The sequence below is a fragment of the Myotis brandtii genome, unplaced genomic scaffold, assembly GCF_000412655.1.
Source record: "Myotis brandtii unplaced genomic scaffold, ASM41265v1 scaffold612, whole genome shotgun sequence".
Taxonomy (NCBI): domain Eukaryota; kingdom Metazoa; phylum Chordata; class Mammalia; order Chiroptera; family Vespertilionidae; genus Myotis; species Myotis brandtii.
The window spans coordinates 2,418,199-2,436,535 of record NW_005370328.1 but is presented as its reverse complement, the minus strand read 5'-3'; the positions used below and the strand labels follow the sequence as shown (position 1 = coordinate 2,436,535).

General features: G+C 43.2%; 1 protein-coding gene across 1 annotated transcript in view; it reads right to left on the bottom strand.

Annotated features, from left to right (window-relative positions):
• Window positions 1–18,337, bottom strand: part of USH2A (Usher syndrome 2A (autosomal recessive, mild)) — a 408,238-nt gene that overhangs the window by 290,102 nt on the left and 99,799 nt on the right. Inside the window, 2 exon segments of the mRNA XM_005879907.2 lie at window positions 4,850–5,080; window positions 15,934–16,078. Of these exon segments, the coding sequence (XP_005879969.1) occupies window positions 4,850–5,080; window positions 15,934–16,078 (376 nt within the window).

The following is an 18,337-nucleotide window of genomic DNA, read 5'->3' as shown; positions in this document are numbered from 1 at the left end:
CAGCTGGATGAGAGAGTGGCTACAGGAGCTCACTGCTAGGACATAGAGTAGGTTTCGTATAGTTGTTTTTTAATGACTATAGCCTAAATCTAGTATCCAAGGTTAAATAAAGTCTGGGGTTCAAATCTGCCAGGGAAAAACTTGGCATTTTATTTATTTAGGTTTTTTTTTCTTAAAAAAAGCACTTTCTGGCAAAAGTACTCGCTCTCAGTCATAGGAAAACAAATATTGGAACACCAAGGGTGTTGAAGGTCAGAACTAATGTGCTTTTATTAATTAGTTCATCTGAGGAAGTTCACTCTGCTTGCACCTTTACCGCACCTGCATATAATCAGCTTGCCTTTAATGAAGTGCTCACATGCCTCAATTTACTAAAAACGATTAAAATAATAACAATAATGCAGAAATAGTAAGGACGCGTAAAATATGTGCTTTTACGGCATATTGATTTTGGCTGCATGTCTCTCTCCCTGGATCGGTAATTAATTGCACCTCTGGATCCTACCGCATTTTCCTCCGGCCGTTTTGGGGAAGACAAATGAAATAGGAAGGGAACAACATGCGTGACAATCATGCGTGTCCTTGAGCAGCAGTGATTAGGAAGAAAGTGTGCAGAGTTCTCATCTGCAAGATATTCAGCATCAGTCATCACGTTTCCCGTGAGGACAAATAAAAGGGAATTGCATCCAAGCGCACAGTACGCTGGGTCCCCAGTGGTTTGCTACAAAGATCTCCCCAAAGGCAGTTGCCGGTTCCTGGGCAGGGTCACCAGGAAAGGCCCAGCTGAAAAGGCTGGTGTGATTGGCATCTAGATGCTGCAATCATCAAACCTTCCCCCAAATGATTGTGGACCTGTTCCCACTAATAGGAAAAAGAAACAGTGAGGAGGACAGAGAGGGTCGCCTTTGGAATGCCAATCTGAGAGGTACCTTTCGTCTTCTGTTTTTACCGCCTTTCCTTTGGCTGACTAGCATTGCACGGACAGGACTAAAGTTTTTATGTAAATCCAGTGCGCTGACTCTGAAATCCTGAACAAAACAAGTGTCTTTTTCTCTCTCTGAAGACACAGTGATCTATCTGCCCTTTCCTTTGCATCTAGGAGGGATGGCTCTGTGTGCTATTTCTGTTTTGGATGAAGAAAGTGCTGTTAGCTCCATGTAACCAGGAGAATATCTCACCCTGTGATTCCTGGTTTTCTAGTGAGAGGATCACAACATTATTGTTGGATTTGCTGCTGCTCTGCACCCTCTGCTAGGACCTATGACCCATGAATGGAATTTCCATTGATACTGAGTAATTCTCCCAATATCACCAAGTTATTCAGATTAGTAGAGATAGAGTAAACTTATGTTAATCTTCAATTGATAACATCTATAATAATAAAAGGGTAATATGCTAATTAGACCAGACATACTTCCTTCCTGACAAAGCCGCAGGGGGCGGGAGCCGTGGCAGAGACAGGCAGGGACCAGGGCCAAGGCCTTGCACACATTTTGTGCATTGGGCCTCTAGCAATGTTATAAAAAAGAATCATGTAACTGAACAATCCTTTTAAAAATCTGTGTGTTTCTACACTCACAGATGCCTTGGTAATAATCTCTGTTTTGAATTTTTGAGGTGACTTAATATTCTATAGTCACAGATTTAAAATTTAAAAGTTAAAGGTGTTGGTCAGTTAGTACAACCCTCAGTTTACTACATGGGCATGATGACACCCACAGAAGTGTAGTTTGTCCAGTGTCTCAGTGCCAGGTAGATCAACTTCACAATTTCAGTAACAACATTAAATAGCACATTTTAATATAAATATTGCTTATTATTCATTCCCCAGATATAACATTTAGGCAAACATATTTGGTGTAAGTCACAGAAAATGAGGTAACAGAATGTTGATTTTAACTGCAGAAGAAGACTTAGAAAAGCTCCTGTCCCACCACTGGCACTTACTTAATATTCATTAAAGGAGTAATAGGTTAACAGATAATATTTAATGAATGCTAACTAATCTGTGTGGCAGACACTGTGCAAAGTTTATTAGGTGGGCTATCTCCTGTAATCCTTCCCTTCCTAATAGGTATCAATACAGTTAGTATTATTATCCCAATTTTAAAGAATCTTACCATTTGTGACAACATGGATGAACCTAGAGCAGTGGTCGGCAAACTCATTAGTCAACAGAGCCAAATATCAACAGTACAATGATTGAAATTTCTTTTGAGGGCCAAATTTTTTAAACTTAAAAAGGTACATTGTTATTAACTTAATTAGGGTACTCCTAAGGCTTAGGAAGAGCCACACTCAAGAGGCCAAAGAGCTGCATGTGGCTCGAGAGCCGCAGTTTGCCGACCACGGACCTAGAGGGTATTATGCTAAGAGAAATAAGTCAGATAGAGAAAGACAAATACCATAGGATTCCACTTATATGTGGCATCCCAAAACACAAAATAAATGAACAAACTCAGATAGACAAACGGAGGTTTGCCAGATGGCAAGGGGCCAGGGGGCTGGGTGAAGAAGGTGAAGTGCTTAAGAAGCACAAATGGGCAGCTACAAAACAGTCCTGGGGATGCAAATATAGTCAACAATATTGTAATCACAGTAATATGGTAACACATGCAATAGATGTGTGGTCAGGTGGGTACTAGATTTATCAGTGGGATTACTTTGTAAGTTATATAGTCACTATTCTGCACACCTGAAACTAATATAATATTGAATGTCAACGGTAACTGAAAAACAAACCATTTTTTAAGTATATAAAACAACACGCCCAATAACTTGATGTAAAGTTAAAGAGAGCTTTAAAAGTAAGGCGAAGCTACCACTATAAGGGCCCAGTGATGCCCCCAGACATGCCCGAATGCAGAAGAATTCCTCCTCCAGGAATCACCAAAGCTCCAGGGAGCAGTGCAAGCCAAAACTGTGATCTCCCTGCCTTGTCCTTCAAATGGCGTGTGCTCCAAACACATTTCTGTGCAGCTGGAGGCGTTGTTACAGACAGAAGGACCCTGCATCGCAAGGCCTAACTTTTTTAAAGCAGCATTTGGAAGACTTCCCAGACACCACATCTGCCCGAGCCCGTGCACCTCGGAGGAGAAGGCCGGCTCCGGAGACAGTGCAGACGACTAAATGTATTAACGGCGGACTGGCCACTCCATCTTTCCTGCTGCAACAGTAGGTGATCCCATCAAAAATCTGTCTGCCGGCCGGCCGGCCGGCCATCCACGCCTACGGGCTCACAGAGCACACCCAGGTGAGGGGAGCGCATGCTGCTCCGAATGTGAGGCCAGGGAGGGAGTTTCCATTTCCATTCGAGAAAAAGTCTCCGTTTTCACCCACAGATTCTTTTCCTTCCTTCCTTTGACTGTTATAAATACTAAGCAGAAGGTTCGCATTTTAGGGGGGTGAGTGGTTGACTTTCTAGCTCTCGGTGACGGTGCCCATGCACCAGGCCAGGTAAGTGCTCATTAATCCCAACACAGCTCAGCTGGAGGGCAATCATGATTCATTACACTCGCGCCTCCACAGCCAGCCTCACTCAGAGCACACTGTTTACTATGTTAGGATGTTAGGTGAGGAGAAAACAGTAATGCTCCAGCTACTGTTCCTAACGCAAATTCCATTTCACTGTCCCCAACCTATGAAACATTTATTTGTGTGTGTGTGTGTTTAACTGCATTTATTGGGGTGACAACGGTTATGAAATTATACAGGTTTCAGGTGCACAACTCAACAACACGCCATCTGTACACTGCACCGTGTGCTCACCACCCCATCACCATTTATCTCCCCTGTACCCTCCTCCACATCCTCCCCTCCCCCTCCCCCTGGCAATCACTGCACTGTTGTCTGTGTCCATGAGTTTTCTCTTTTTTTTCTCAATCTCTCCTCAACCCCACCACCACCCAGCTATTTGTTCCAAAATGACAAAAGCCTTTTGAGTTTACAGAAACACACACACACACACACACATATATTTTATACTTTGTAAATTGGGAAAGTGAAGTAGGAAGCCTAAAGAGTTACAGTTTTCTACCATCTATAGGGAAATGGCGCTCTGAAGTACTATCCTAGAGGTAACAACTTCCAGAATATTCTAGTAAGATCAGGAGCTGGGTTGGATGCTGTCCCTATTTAAATGCTTGGTATTGTGTTGGAGATGTCTTCGCATTGATTCTCATTTCAAAACCACCACCACAGCATCATATTAAAATGCGTTTATATTGATCACTGAGGTGTTTCGGCGCCTTTACATTCTGTGCCAGCGGCAGATGCCTTACTCTATCGCAGGCCCATAGAAGGTATGTTTTCCCTGAAATACCGTTTCCTGTAATGCTTTCCACAGAACCTGGCGTATTAACAGTGGTTATACTTTCTAGAGAAGTTACATCGTGTAAGTGTTAGGAATACACACCTGAACAAAGTTAAAGAGCTTTCTTGTATTTCTTTTAGAGGCTTTAATAACCTGATGTGCCCGGGAACCTCCAAAGAGGGAGGGCATTCCCCACTCATTTGCCCACAGAACTCTTCCCAGAGCCAGTGACTAATGTTCTGGAAAAAACGTTCTAGAAACTTTGTCCAAGAGCCATGTTCATCACATACTTTGACCCACGAAGACAGCTTTTCCCTATCTACTTTTTTCTTTCCTTTCTTCCACTTTCCCGACCTTTTCCCAGAATCCCAAAAAGAGAGAGACATGTGGACACAATTAAGCTGAAGTTATCAAAGGGCTGAACTGGTGTTTCTATAAATACGCATCCTACAAATTCATTGTAAAGGGATATCAAAATAACAGAAAAGCTTTTGGGTCTGTGTGCCTCTTCAATAAAGGGCCGTCAGACACACTCACCGGTGAAGTCTGTGTTGACGGGGTGAGTGGAGCTGGGAAATGTATAATATCCGTGTCCTGGGAAGCGGACTCCTTTCTCCGCCCTGGCCCCCGGGGCTGGGAGGGACGGCTCCCTCCTTTCCAGCTGATAGACAGGAGACGGGCCGTTCAGTTCTGCGGGCGGGAGCCAGCGAGCACGGACGGCTGTGCCGCTGACCCCTTCGACCAGAGGCGGCCTCAGCTGGGCTGGCGCTAAACGTTAGAAAACACTTGTTACCTTCGAGAACTTGGCTCCCGTCTCCCGACACAGATCCTCACACGTATGGACCCGTGCAACCGTGGGCATCACATTCAAAATCAAATTCTCAAGGATGTGTGTGGTTCTGGGAACCAAAACCACAAGACAGACTTTATCCACAACCTGACTATACAGTTTGAGTGGCTAAGATGGCGGTGGCTGGGAGGGCGCTGCCCTCCCATGAGCAGAATGAGAGACACGTGTGTAAAAGCAGCAATTACCCCTGAGAGACACCAAGCGTTGAATGGACAGCTTCTGACATAAACAAGAGAAGAAATGCGGACGCTGAGACACCAGAAGAACCCGGGGCAGACGAGCAGAGGGGCATGGCTGTCTAGGTCCCCCCACCTTGGTGGCCCACTGGGGGTCCATTGGGGGGCCATTGGGGGACTCTGACCTACCTGCAAGGCCATGCAGCCTGTTCCTTACAGCTACGTTGCCTGGAGCCTTCTGCCTCTGAACAAAGGCAGCGGCGAGCAGGAATCACAGGGCTGGGCACCCACACCTGGCCTCACGGCCTCCAGCTTCCCCTCCCTGCAGGCTGGTGCCCCAGGCACTGTGGGCACCTACCCAGCCCCAAGCAGTTTCCCAGAACTACCCGGCACCTGGAACCTGCACACAGAGGTCCCTTCTACAGGAGACCACCTTTGGTACAACCAGCAAGAGAGAGACTGCACAGAGAAGGCTGGGCAGCCCAGAGAACGCCCTAAGAGCTGCGGAATTACCTAGGTCAGAGCTCCGAGAACCTCCTTAAGGTCCACCTCCAAAGGGTGGGCAGGGCCTCTACCTAGATGCTCCTGGCTGCCTACAAGGTCTCCTGAAGCCCATCCACCAATCAGAGGCAGCCATCAGGATCCACTCTCACACCTACAGGCACCTGGCCCCTCCACCCAGCGCTGCTCCAGCTGGTAGGCCTGAGCCACCATCTCCTCCCTCCCACCAGCCTCCAATTCCACCTGGCACACAGGCTACAGAGGGCCAGCTTCTGTATGGGCTCCTTTCCCGAGGCTGGAAGAGACAGCTCTCTTGTCTAATTTATATAAGCAAACACAGAAAGTCAAACAAAACGAAAACACAGGAAAAATCTCTCTCAAATGAAGGAACAAGAAAAGGCCCCAGAAAAAAGGAAACCCTAAGAAAATGGGTGTAAGTCACTTGCCTAATAAAGAATTCAAAGGAACGGTCATAAGGGTGCTCATCCAACCTGAGAGGAACTTAGGGAGAAGGTCAACAAAGAGAAGTGTACAAAGAACTAAGCAGACCTGAAGAATACAATTGAAATCACACACACACACACACACACACACACACACACACTAGAGGCAATTAACAGCATACTAGCTAACACAGAAAACCAGATCAGAGATGTCAGAGAGAGACTAGTGGAAACTAGCCAATCAGAACAGCAGAAAGAAAAAAAGAATAAAAAAATACCCACAAAGATACTTTGCGGGACCTCTAGGATAGCATCAAATGCTCAAACACTGGCATTATAGGGATTCCCAAAAGGAGAAGAAAAAGAGAAAGGAATGGAAACTGTATTTAAAGAAATAATGGCTAAGTTTCCTCACCTGGGAAAGGAAACAGATCTAGTTCCAAACTAGATGAACCCAAAGAAACACACACAAGACATATTGTAATGAAAACGGCAAAAGCTGAAGACAGACCATCTTGAAGGAAGCAAGAGAAAAAAAAAATTACATACAAAGGAAACCCTGTAAGACTGTCATCTGATTCTTCAGCAGCAACTTTACAGGCGGAGGGGCAGGGCATCTAGAAAGTGCTGAAAAAAGAAACCCTACAACCTAAAATAATTTACCCAGCGAGGTTATCATTCAGAAGTGACGGGGAGAGAGAGTTTCCTGGACAAACAAAAACCAAAGGACTTCATCAACACTAAACCAGTTTGACAAGAAATGTTAAAGGCGTTTCTTTCCAAATATACAATAGATGCAGCATATCAGACATTTCAAAAGCTACTATGAAGGTTAAAAGAAAAAGAGGATCAAAATCAGCTCAAACTGCAATAAGTAGTTAGGAGACAAGCAACACAAGTCAGTGTAAAACATGACATCAAAACATAAAATGTGCCGCTGGCTGGCGTGGCTCAGTTGGTTGGGTACCTGGGGTTACATGTTGTTAGGGAGCATGCAGGAGGCAGCCAATCAATGTTGCCCTCTCACATGAATCTCTCTCTCTCTCTCTCTCTCTCTCTCTCTCTAAAAAAAAATAAAATTAGTAAAAACAAAATCTTATATACATACATACATACATACATAACTGCTTTCAGTTTTGCAAAACAAAATTCTCTATCATTGCAAAATTCTGTATTATTAGTAGCCAACAACACATCTTTTAAATTGCATGTGATAAAAGATCAAAGAACATATCTCATCCACATTCAAAATCTACCAGTATTTACTTAGAAAAAATCTTATAAATGTAACTATAAAATGGAACTTCAATATCCATCATTTCAAAGAATAACAACATACAAAGTCTGTTTTCACGTGGAATAAAATTGCAATGTTCTTACATTTTTTGCAATAGCTCTGTAATCTGATTTCTAGTCTGTCTCTTCTGTTTATAGCGGGTCTTTTATAAAATGCTTGATAATATACATTCTTCTCTATGCGGCATTTATTGCTTTATAATCTGATTAATAGCATATCATTATGCATAAATTTACACTTGCAAAATTTATGTAGTGTGGAGTCTGAACATCTTCGGATAAGAACTGAAGGCTAAACGAGCAGAAGCTCTTGCCGATGGCAGGTCTTTAAAATCAAATCTCCTTATTTATCTTTAAGGGAGAGTTTGTTGTCTATGAAGACTGCAGGACCGTGTCAACATCTCAAAACATCATCAACTTTGCATATGAAGAGAGGGCTCGGGGAATGAACAACCCTCCCACGTCCCAGGAGTGTGTGGGGAGCAGGCTAGCATAAGACATCCTCAGGCACCATGTCAATAGAAAAGGATTTTGACTTTTTCTCTGAGACGCAGTTGGCGACTGGCCTGCTTGCACTGCTATCCAATCAGTGACCAGAAGAGCAGACCCCCACCCCCAGACTCTCAGAGATCACGCAGTGCTGCCTTGTTGACTTTTCTCTGACTAGGAAAAAAGGAACAAAAACTATTGTCCTGCTGCCTTCTTTGTTCAGGAGTCTCCAAGAGAGAGTATGTGCAGTGAAACTTAACTGGAAAAGGAGAAACTTAAGGTTGTCGCCTGGCTCTCTAAGTCCCTCCGTATGGAACATTGGCGAATCCATTATTTTGTGTCTCTGTTCTTCCACACCCTGTTTGCTGAGGAGAACATTGGGCCTGATTATGTTTAGGATCTCTTCCAGTTCAAAGGTCCATGACTGGACATTTCCAAGCCCTGCATCCCAATCAGTAAGCCAGGAGGGGTGTGGACATATGGATCCCCTTCAGCTCTGAGCCCCATTTTCCTTGACCCCAGTCCGGCCTATAAATGACTTTTCTGTGTTCTATGACTTAAGGAAAAGCCAGAAAGCACTGCTTTAGGAGACTGTATGGAACTTCCCCTTCTTGGTGAATAAACATGGCCTTCGTCTGCCGTCATCCTGGCCATCAACAGGAACCGGCACAGAAGGAGGACCCTCCATGGGAGGAGGGAGGAGGAGGTGTGATTTCTGAACTGTGATTGGACCAGCAATGATGACAGGGAGCACCGTTCCCTGGCATCCACCGTTAATAAAAGGCCGTTGCTTGGACTGTAATTATGGCATTCTTGCTACCCGCCTTGTTGACTTTTCTCTGACTAGGAAAAAAGGAACAAAAACTATTGTCCTGCTGCCTTCTTTGTTCAGGAGTCTCCAAGAGAGAGTATGTGCAGTGAAACTTAACTGGAAAAGGAGAAACTTAAGGTTGTCGCCTGGCTCTCTAAGTCCCTCCGTATGGAACATTGGCGAATCCATTATTTTGTGTCTCTGTTCTTCCACACCCTGTTTGCTGAGGAGAACATTGGGCCTGATTATGTTTAGGATCTCTTCCAGTTCAAAGGTCCATGACTGGACATTTCCAAGCCCTGCATCCCAATCAGTAAGCCAGGAGGGGTGTGGACATATGGATCCCCTTCAGCTCTGAGCCCCATTTTCCTTGACCCCAGTCCGGCCTATAAATGACTTTTCTGTGTTCTATGACGTAAGGAAAAGCCAGAAAGCACTGCTTTAGGAGACTTTATGGGACTTTCCCTTCTTGGCAAATAAACATGGCCTTCATCCTGGCCATCAACAGGAACCGGCACAGAACGAGAACCCTCCATGGGAGGAGAGAGGAGAAGGCGTGATTTCTGAACTGCGATTGGACCTGCAATGATGACAGGGAGCACCGTTCCCTGGCATCCACCGTTAATAAAAGGCCGTTGCTTGGACTGTAATTATGGCATTCTTGCTACCCAAACTTGAAGCTTTTATGGGGCTTCTGCAATTATCTACTTAAATGCATCGTAACACTTGCTTCTCTGACAGCAAAGTATTGATTTTTTAATCATTTTCAAGTCTCCTCCAGCACAAATAAATGTACTACAGTTACAGTTAATGCACTGTGTACATGCATTAACCGCGGGCGCGCCGCCATTCATTACTTGGCGATACAGAGAGCTGAAGTCTGGCTCCTCAGAAAGTAGCGGCAGGGATTCCACATCAGGATGGAAGCTGCCATTGTCCTTGGTGCTCCCAACTCTCTAACTTCTGGGGACCTTTTTAAATAGGGTACTTAGGCCTAAAAAAGGACGAGGTGCTGAATGGAAATCTTTTATATATGTCAGTGTGGATGAAATTAAAACTCGTCTCGCTGAGAAGATAGGGTTTATATATCCCTAAAGGTGTCACTGCGGAACAAATGGCAACTTTACTCAGATGCATTTTGGTCCATTTCATTTCTTTCCTTGCACATATTTAGGACGCATCTATCAAAATACTTGGGTAATATATCTACATCTCTATCTCTATCTCTGTATATACATATACACATAGACATATGTATGTACATAGGCTGATTCAATTTTTACATATTATAATTGTGATGCTTTAATGCCTTACTACAATTAGCATATTATAAAGCTAAAACAGTGTTTTAAAAGGTGTGAATGCCATTTCTGTGCCCCACAGAGGCCAAGTGCAGCCCCCGCTAAAGTCACATATCTCAATACAGACCTGGCGACAGAGGTCATCGCGTATTTTACCCATGAGCCTTTTCCTGCGGTGCTGCATCCGCACATTCAAAATTAAAGCTGGTGAGTCAAAGCAGTTAATTTTGTTTTGTGAGAAATAATATCATTTTAGTTTTAGCATCTAAGACAGATGCCAGCGTTTCCCTCTGAACAGATGGTAATTCCATCTAATAGTGCATCTCTGTATTAGTGAGGTCTGTTGTGTATACAAACAGTAATAAACAGTAGGTAAGGATCAAAATAAATTTTAATTGTTGACATTAAATTCTGGCAGCCACAGTTCTGAGGCGGCAGTATTCCTTTTTCAAGCCTGTCAGATTTACGGAGGCTTGCGGGGCTTTGCCGGAAGCCGCCCCATCCCAGTTCCAATAGAGAAATGTTCCAGGGCTACCAGTTACTGGTTTCACCGGGATGCCTATTGTCCTACACTGAGATGATTCTTCCAGAATGACAGGGCAACGGTGCGCCTGTGACAGCCTGCCAGGATTTCTTCTAGAATGGCCTTGAAGGACTGAACGTTTAATGAAGAGGTTGATATACAGCGGTTCTCAAACTGTGGGTCGCGACCCCTTTGGCAGTCGAACAACCCTTTCACAGGGGTCGCCTAAGACCATCCTGCATATCAGACATTTACATTACGATTCATAACAGTAGCAACATTACAGTTATGAAGTAGCAACGAAAATAATTTTATGGTTGGGTCACAACATGAGGAACTGTATTTAAAGGGCCAGAAGGTTGAGAACCACTGATATAAAGTGTTATGTTCCATGGTTACATTGGGGAGGGGGCACAGTATTATCACAGCCACTTGGGTATCTTGCTCAGTAAGGGTCTCCCATTCAACTGATGCTATTCTATGTGCAAATCTAGGCATTCCTGAACTATTTGAGAGTGACATCATTCCTATCATTGGTTGGCTTTGCCCAAGTCTGAACGATTTCCCTGACACCACAGCTCTCATCAACGGCTTTTCTATAGGCTTGGCCAAGTGCGCCAACCAGCACCCATTTGGCTCTCAGAGTGCCTCCAGCGACCTGGTATTACCAGTCGCCGTGGCTATTTATTTTGGGAAGTTGCCATGTTTAAAAAAAAAAGAGTCTGGCATTCAGGTAACTGTTCAATAACAAACATGCTTTGCAATCATATTTCTTTAAAAAATAGATGCATTTTTTTAATCATGAAAAATATATTGCTTCCACCATATGGGACAACCAACGACTCGCCGACCGATTTAAGCGGCAGCATATTGAGCTGACCATATGTTACAGTGCTGCGGAATGGCTGAGTGATTCATGCCCGTCACATTCTAGTATATCAATTAAAGCTCCTTGAAGTCTGCATGATTTGTGTCTCTGTTATTAAACCCTGCTAATTCATCCCACTTACACATCTGTTATAAATCTCGAGGAGTGCGGCATGATTCATGGCAATCTGGGAGCAAATTCTTCTCCTTGTAATTAACAGTAAATTGTTTTACTGCCATGCGATGAATTTTTCAGTTATATTGCAAATGAACTCCTAAATGTGCGGTTCTTGCCGAAGAACCGACTTATATCATTAGGCAATTAAAAAGTATTGCTCTGAACCAAAAGCTTTTAATCAAGGGAGATTCAACTTGAACATCGCTGAAGAGCGGTGGAATCTGACGCGTGGGGAAAACTGTAAAGGCATTTCTGGTGTTGAAAGGGCAAAACATACAAACAAACCAGATCCCTTCCTGCTGCTGGGGATGTCGCGGATGCTGAGGGCTGCCTGAGCACCTGGGCCAGCATCCTGCGCATCTCGCAGTTCCTGAAGAGGAACTGCCATTCCCAGATTTCTCCGGTTGCCTTCCACGCCTCTCAAGAAAACGCTGCCTGGATTCTTGGAATAAATAATTGGATAATTAGCCCCGTTGAATCATCAGAGGATTCCGGTGCTGTTGGAGTGTTCTTGTCAAAGGTGAAGCCAATTCATTTCGGCTCCCTCTGCAGCTCTTCGCAGAGGCTGTGATTTTAACACCCGCCACCCCCCTCCCCCCGTTTCCCGGCAGCAGCCTCAGATTCATGAGTCCATACATCAAGTCGGTAGTTTAACAACAAATGGAATTAAATTCAAAGAAGGGAAACTAATTGAAGGACAGCAACAGAAGTGTTTGGTAATGTGCTTTTTAATATGGCACGCCGCATTTGCATGATAATTTTTTCCTTTTTAGCGTGGAGCCGAAAGTGACTGGCTTAATGAGGGATTATTCAAGACAGGAGCGAACCAAATGCATTCATAACTCAGAACAAAGATTGTATTATGAAACAAAAAGCAGTGGCGACCTCACAGAAGTAACAGGATGATTGGTTTATGCATCATGAATAAAAAGATAGAAAAATATTTATATTGGTATTCACTAATGACTATATGTACAAGATTGTTGTAATTAAAATTATAAATTAACATATTAAGAGTGCTTGTTTAATCACTCTGGGCCCTATTCGCAGTGAAAAGACTTAGGTACCTGCATGCAAAACAATGTGTGTTTTCAAGCCAGCAGCCAAGAGCCTGTACATTTTACTTTGGATTCAGAGAAAAAAGCTTAATGCACCACTAATTACTTGCTTAATGGGAGATGGGCTCATCTGAGCTCGCGGTGCAGAGGTCAATTTCTGACGGCAAAGGAAAGAGCAGTGTCCCTCCAGGACCGGATCTCCCAAAGAAATTTTTCTTTAAAAAAAGGTTTAAAGTGTACTTCATTTGCAAAGGATAGAGATGCACAGATTTCCTCCATTAAAAGGGTAATTCTCAAGGATAACAAAGACTCTAAGAGGGTTCAGTCCGAAGCTTATTACCCTCGAGCCCTCAGAAGTAACTCCAAAGCCAGGGCTCAAATCGCCTGAAGATTTTACAATGGAGACAGAAGCAGCCGCTCCAGGGAGAACCCCTCCCTCAAGTGGGATCCCAGGCTTTGCCCTGGCACGAAAACTAGAGGAGTAATGATGGAATATTCTAAATGAAACACACCAATTCTAAGCCTTATCGAATTGAAACACACACACACACACACACACACACACACACACACACACACACACACTTGAAGCACAAGAAAGCAAGTTACAATTCTCAAGCCTTTAATGAAACGGTCAGATAAATCTTTACAAGTGTCTTTCTCATTTATCTGACTGAGATTTAAGGAAGACACATTTTCATGATTTGCTGGATACTACTTGCGATTTTTGGTACTTTTTAAAAAAAAAGTTTGTAAATGTGTTTGGCTTCTTTTGACCTCCAATAATGAGCTCATATGAACTGAATTTAGATTTACAAGTGAAATTTGCCCCCAAACCACCGGAATTCACTGGAGTAATATATATCCTCCAAATTGCCATTTTATTACTAGAAGACAACATACAGGTGAAAGTCAACTTTCAGTCCTTTCCTATGTCAAACCTGTTGACTATTCTAAAGGCTTGACTTTCCCATTGTTGAGTTGTATATCTTAATATCTGTGCTACATGCAGAGTCTAATCCAGCCGTGGGCAAACTACGGCCCGTTTGAAATGAATAAAACTAAAAAAAAAAAAGACCGTACCCTTTTATGTAATGATGTTTACTTTGAATTTATATTAGTTCACACAAACACTCCATCCATGCTTTTGTTCCGGCCCTCCGGTCCAGTTTAAGAACCCACTGTGGCCCTCGAGTCAAAAAGTTTGCCCACCCCTGGTCTAATCTCAAGACAAGTTTTAGGAAGAACCACAGAACTCGCTGCAGCCACTGTGGTTGGTGGCAGCACAGACATCATGGCTGCACTGAGTGGGGGGGACTGGGTTTCAAGGACATGTTTCCTGCTTTACTCTTTGCAGGCCCAGGGGGTGTCTAGTCTCTAGGGACAGGCATGTCTCCCTTCAGTTCCTTTAGTTTGCGTCTCCACTCAGACGGCCAGGGTCTTATCTGGAAGACAGGGCCTGTGCACACAGCACCCGAGAACAGGCATGCGAGCTGCATGTGGGAGCCGCCTGGGAATGTAGCCTGAAGGAGAGGAGGCTGGGGCAGAGGCACTGTTATGGAAAAACTTATTGCAAGTGATGTCATGAGGAAGAGAAACAGACTGAGGACAGTGCCCCGGGGAGTAGAAAAAGAATGTTAAATAGAAGCCTCAGAGAGATCGCTCAGATCAATATAAGAAAACACCTTTTAGAAGAGGTGTGTGACTTGCCTGAGAGGTAGGAGCTGCCCTACCACTAAAGCTATCAGACTGTTGGACAAACACTTGGGAGGGATGTTATAAAGAATATATTATTAGCCCGGCAGGTGTGTCAGGGTTGAGCGTTGACCTATGAACCAGGAGGTCAAAGTTCAATTCCAGGAAGCACCTAGCTGAAATGCATGTAGATGAAATATGACTGGACTATAGATTAAATATATAAAAGTACAGAGTCCTGTCATAGAGATAATAAAACATAATTTCTTGGAATTTGGGAGTCGTTCTCATGGATGGAAAATTTGAAGAAACACAAATTCCTTGGATGAGATTCATTTGAACCCAATGAGGTTTACCAGAATGAAAACAAAATAAGACAACAGACTCGAGAACTGGACCTGAAGACAGGAAGAGGGTCTAGGCTAGGGAATGTTTTGTAGCGGAATGTTTGTGCACCATCTGTCATTCATGTCGGAGACTTTTCCACTCACAGCAGGACATTTTCTTAAGGAGCCCCAGGAAACCAAGCCTTGTTGGGCGGCTGATGGAAAACTGATTTGAAAATAGACTAAATGCCCTGTAATTGTGTTATCCAGGTAATAATACAGGTAATCATGTTTGTATTGAGTCTGTTTTTTTCTAAGTAAAGCAAGTAAATATATATACAAACCACTTCCTACTATGATCATAGTGGACAAGTCTTTACTTTTTATAAACTTAGCTCATTCTTATGAATACTAAATAAATTAATAAATACGCCACTGTCTATCCAATAAAGGCAAAATATACCACCAGCAGGGCAGCCTGGTAATTCCCGGATGTCTGCCTCTGGTTCCCTAACAGAGCAGTGAGTAGACCCACCCCACAAAAAAGGTCAAGACCGAGGGACGAGATAGTCTGAGCCCTCATAAGAAGCCTCCTGCCAGGCTGGTGTGTCTCAGTGGTTGAGCATCAACCTACGAAGGAGGTGGTTACAGTTCCATTCCCCGTCAGGGCTCAATCCCTAGTGGGGAGTGTGCAAAAGGCAGCCGATCAATGGTTCTCTCTCATCACTGATGTTTGTTTCTCTCTCTCTCTCTCTCTCTCTCTCTGAAACCAATTTTAAAAAAAGAAGAAGAAGAAGGCCCCTGAATACGTCTAACAATTGTCAGGGCATTGCCAGGACCTGGGATGGTGGCTGAGCCCTGGGGCTTTTCTGCACTTACTTCTATTTCTTATTTTGATAACAGCTGCAACTCAGGACTCCTAGGCACCTCTTACACTTGTTTATTTTTCTGGTTAAAAAGGCAAAGGTAGTAGCAATCAGGATGAGTGAGGGAGCAGGAGAAAGCAAAAGACAAATATGAAGTGCAAACGGGAGAAGGTGTTGAGCTTTGTAGGTGTTCGTTTATAAATACACAGTATATTTTTCATGGCCGTGGAAACTGGCTTACCTGCTGGCAACGTCTGCCCTGCTCCCGAAGCACTGGTTACACAACCAACTGAATTGCAGAGGGAGACAGTAAAGTTGTAGGTCCTGTAAGGTTTCAGTCCACTTACAATATAGGACAGCTGCTGGGGTTCAGTCCTGGCCAACACCTTCCAGGCAAAAAAAAAAAAAGTCAGATAGTAGATAATCTGTGTGAAAAATATCACCTTGGCCGTCCAAGTTCCATGAATTCAAACAGAATTCAATCACTCTTAGGAGAAGAGAATTTGTTGGAAGAGTCTCAACAAGCAAGGGTTTAATTGATAATCATCCAATCACACTGTTTTATGGGGTGATAATGCAGTTCCTGAGTGGATAAGTGAGGAACCCACATTATTGCCCCATAAAGCAGCGTGGCGGTATGGTTATTGTCTCTGATGGTAAAGATAAAGGATGGTGACACTGTCATTGTTATCATGAAAAAGTCCAATTAAAACCATAGGGCTTGGCCAAAGCTACCCCCGCGCAGCAATGCCCACATGCTATTTGATGGAGATGGTACAGAAAGATGTCACTTTGCTAAATCAATCCCATCATTTTCTTTAAAACAAAACAGAACAACACAAAACAAAAAATAAACACATTACTGAGCAGCCACATGAGGTCAATTCTCAATTATCTTTCTTATGCAAATAAACACATATGCATTAGATCAAACAGTTATATTTTTTGAAATGGTGTCTTTATCACACAGTCTCCGATGAAATAGCAGATATGAGCAAAGGAGACGGGGAGGAACTCCCTAGTCCATAAACAAGTAATTAAATAACCAACACTGAGAGTTGGGCCCGTCATTCTAACTAGAAATGATCAAAGCATCCATGTAAATTTGCTTGGTCTGTAGACACAAAGAACCACTGGAAATTATACCGAGAAAAAAAAAGTCATTGAAATGGAGAGTATAACAATAAGCATGAGTAAGTACAAAACTGTTTCTGCTAAGGATTGGTGATAGAAAAAGAGATCACAAAGTCTTTCATAAATACAAATACATTCCATAAATATGAAAACTGTAAAGGTTAGTCATATATTCAGGGATTTTCTACATATTTTCCCTTTAGAAGTACAATAAAATTCATTTGGAATATTTGCTTGAGTCTTGACTTTAAATTTTTATAACCTAGGTGAGTAGTTCTAAAAAACAGTGTGATTAGAATTTATTTATTTTTAAAAATCTATTTTTATGATTTTTTTTTATAGAGAGGAAGGGAGAGAGAGAGTTAGAAAAATTAATGAGAGAGAAACACCCTACTGGGGATTCAGCCTACAACCAAGGTACATGCTCTTGACTGGAATCAAACCCAGGATCCTTCAGTCTGTGGGCCGATGCTCTATCCATTGAGGCAAACCAGTAAGGGCTAGAATTTAAATTACATCATTTACATACGGTTTCAGAAATAAAGGTGATTTTAAAGTATCTAAAAATGGGGGAATAATTTAAAACTGTGGAACCATTTCATTGCAATTACATTTAGAAATCAGGAAAACAACAGACACTGAATTATTAATCCTTTCTCTCTCTCATTATAAATGGTTATTAAGGATATAATTGAGGATATAACTTTTACCGTTTTTGCCACATGACTTAAAATTTTCTAAATAAAATACAACTTAAAAATGGGTAAAACTTACTTCACATAGCTATAAAAATTTATCCTGTTTAGAACAGCCTGGTGTTATTGATGTAGATTTTTGGAAAACAAAATTGTTTTTAGTATAAAATATGTTAAGGTGTATGTGTCTTCTGTATTCTCTCATGTTCTGGGAGAGCACACCCCAGGTCTGGGAATGCTGTTCCAACCACGGTGCCAAATCACGGGGAGGCCGCCAGCACCCAGAGGAGGACAGGACCCGGATTTGTTGCAAGCAGACAGACCAACCACTTGGGACATGAAGCCTCGCAGATGCTATGCTACCAGAGGTGACTGGAGTGGGAGACGGTGCTATGAGACCCTGCAGCAAGGCCACAATAAGAGAATCACAAGGTGGACACCTGGGTGTGGAGCAAAGACTTATCACAGGATGGAAACCACATACCGTTTGCTAGAGCTGCTAGCATGCGATTGGGCCTCAGAAAAAGAGAACTGAGTAAGGAACATTAGCTGGCCATGCAGCCAAAGCTACTCCTCATGAGCTTTGTGGGACATGCCAAGTCTTAAGGTCGGGTGCGCCTAACAGAAATTCATCATCAAATGGAAGTGGTATCGGGAAATGGACATAAGGCACAACATGCTGGGCAAGCAGGTAGTCCAGCCCCCATGTCATCCATCATTCTGGTGACTCAATCTCAGCTCATACTCAGGACTCCTTGGAGGTCTCCTACAAGCTGAGAGAGGAGAAAAATGCGGTTCGGTTCATAAACGGGTTGT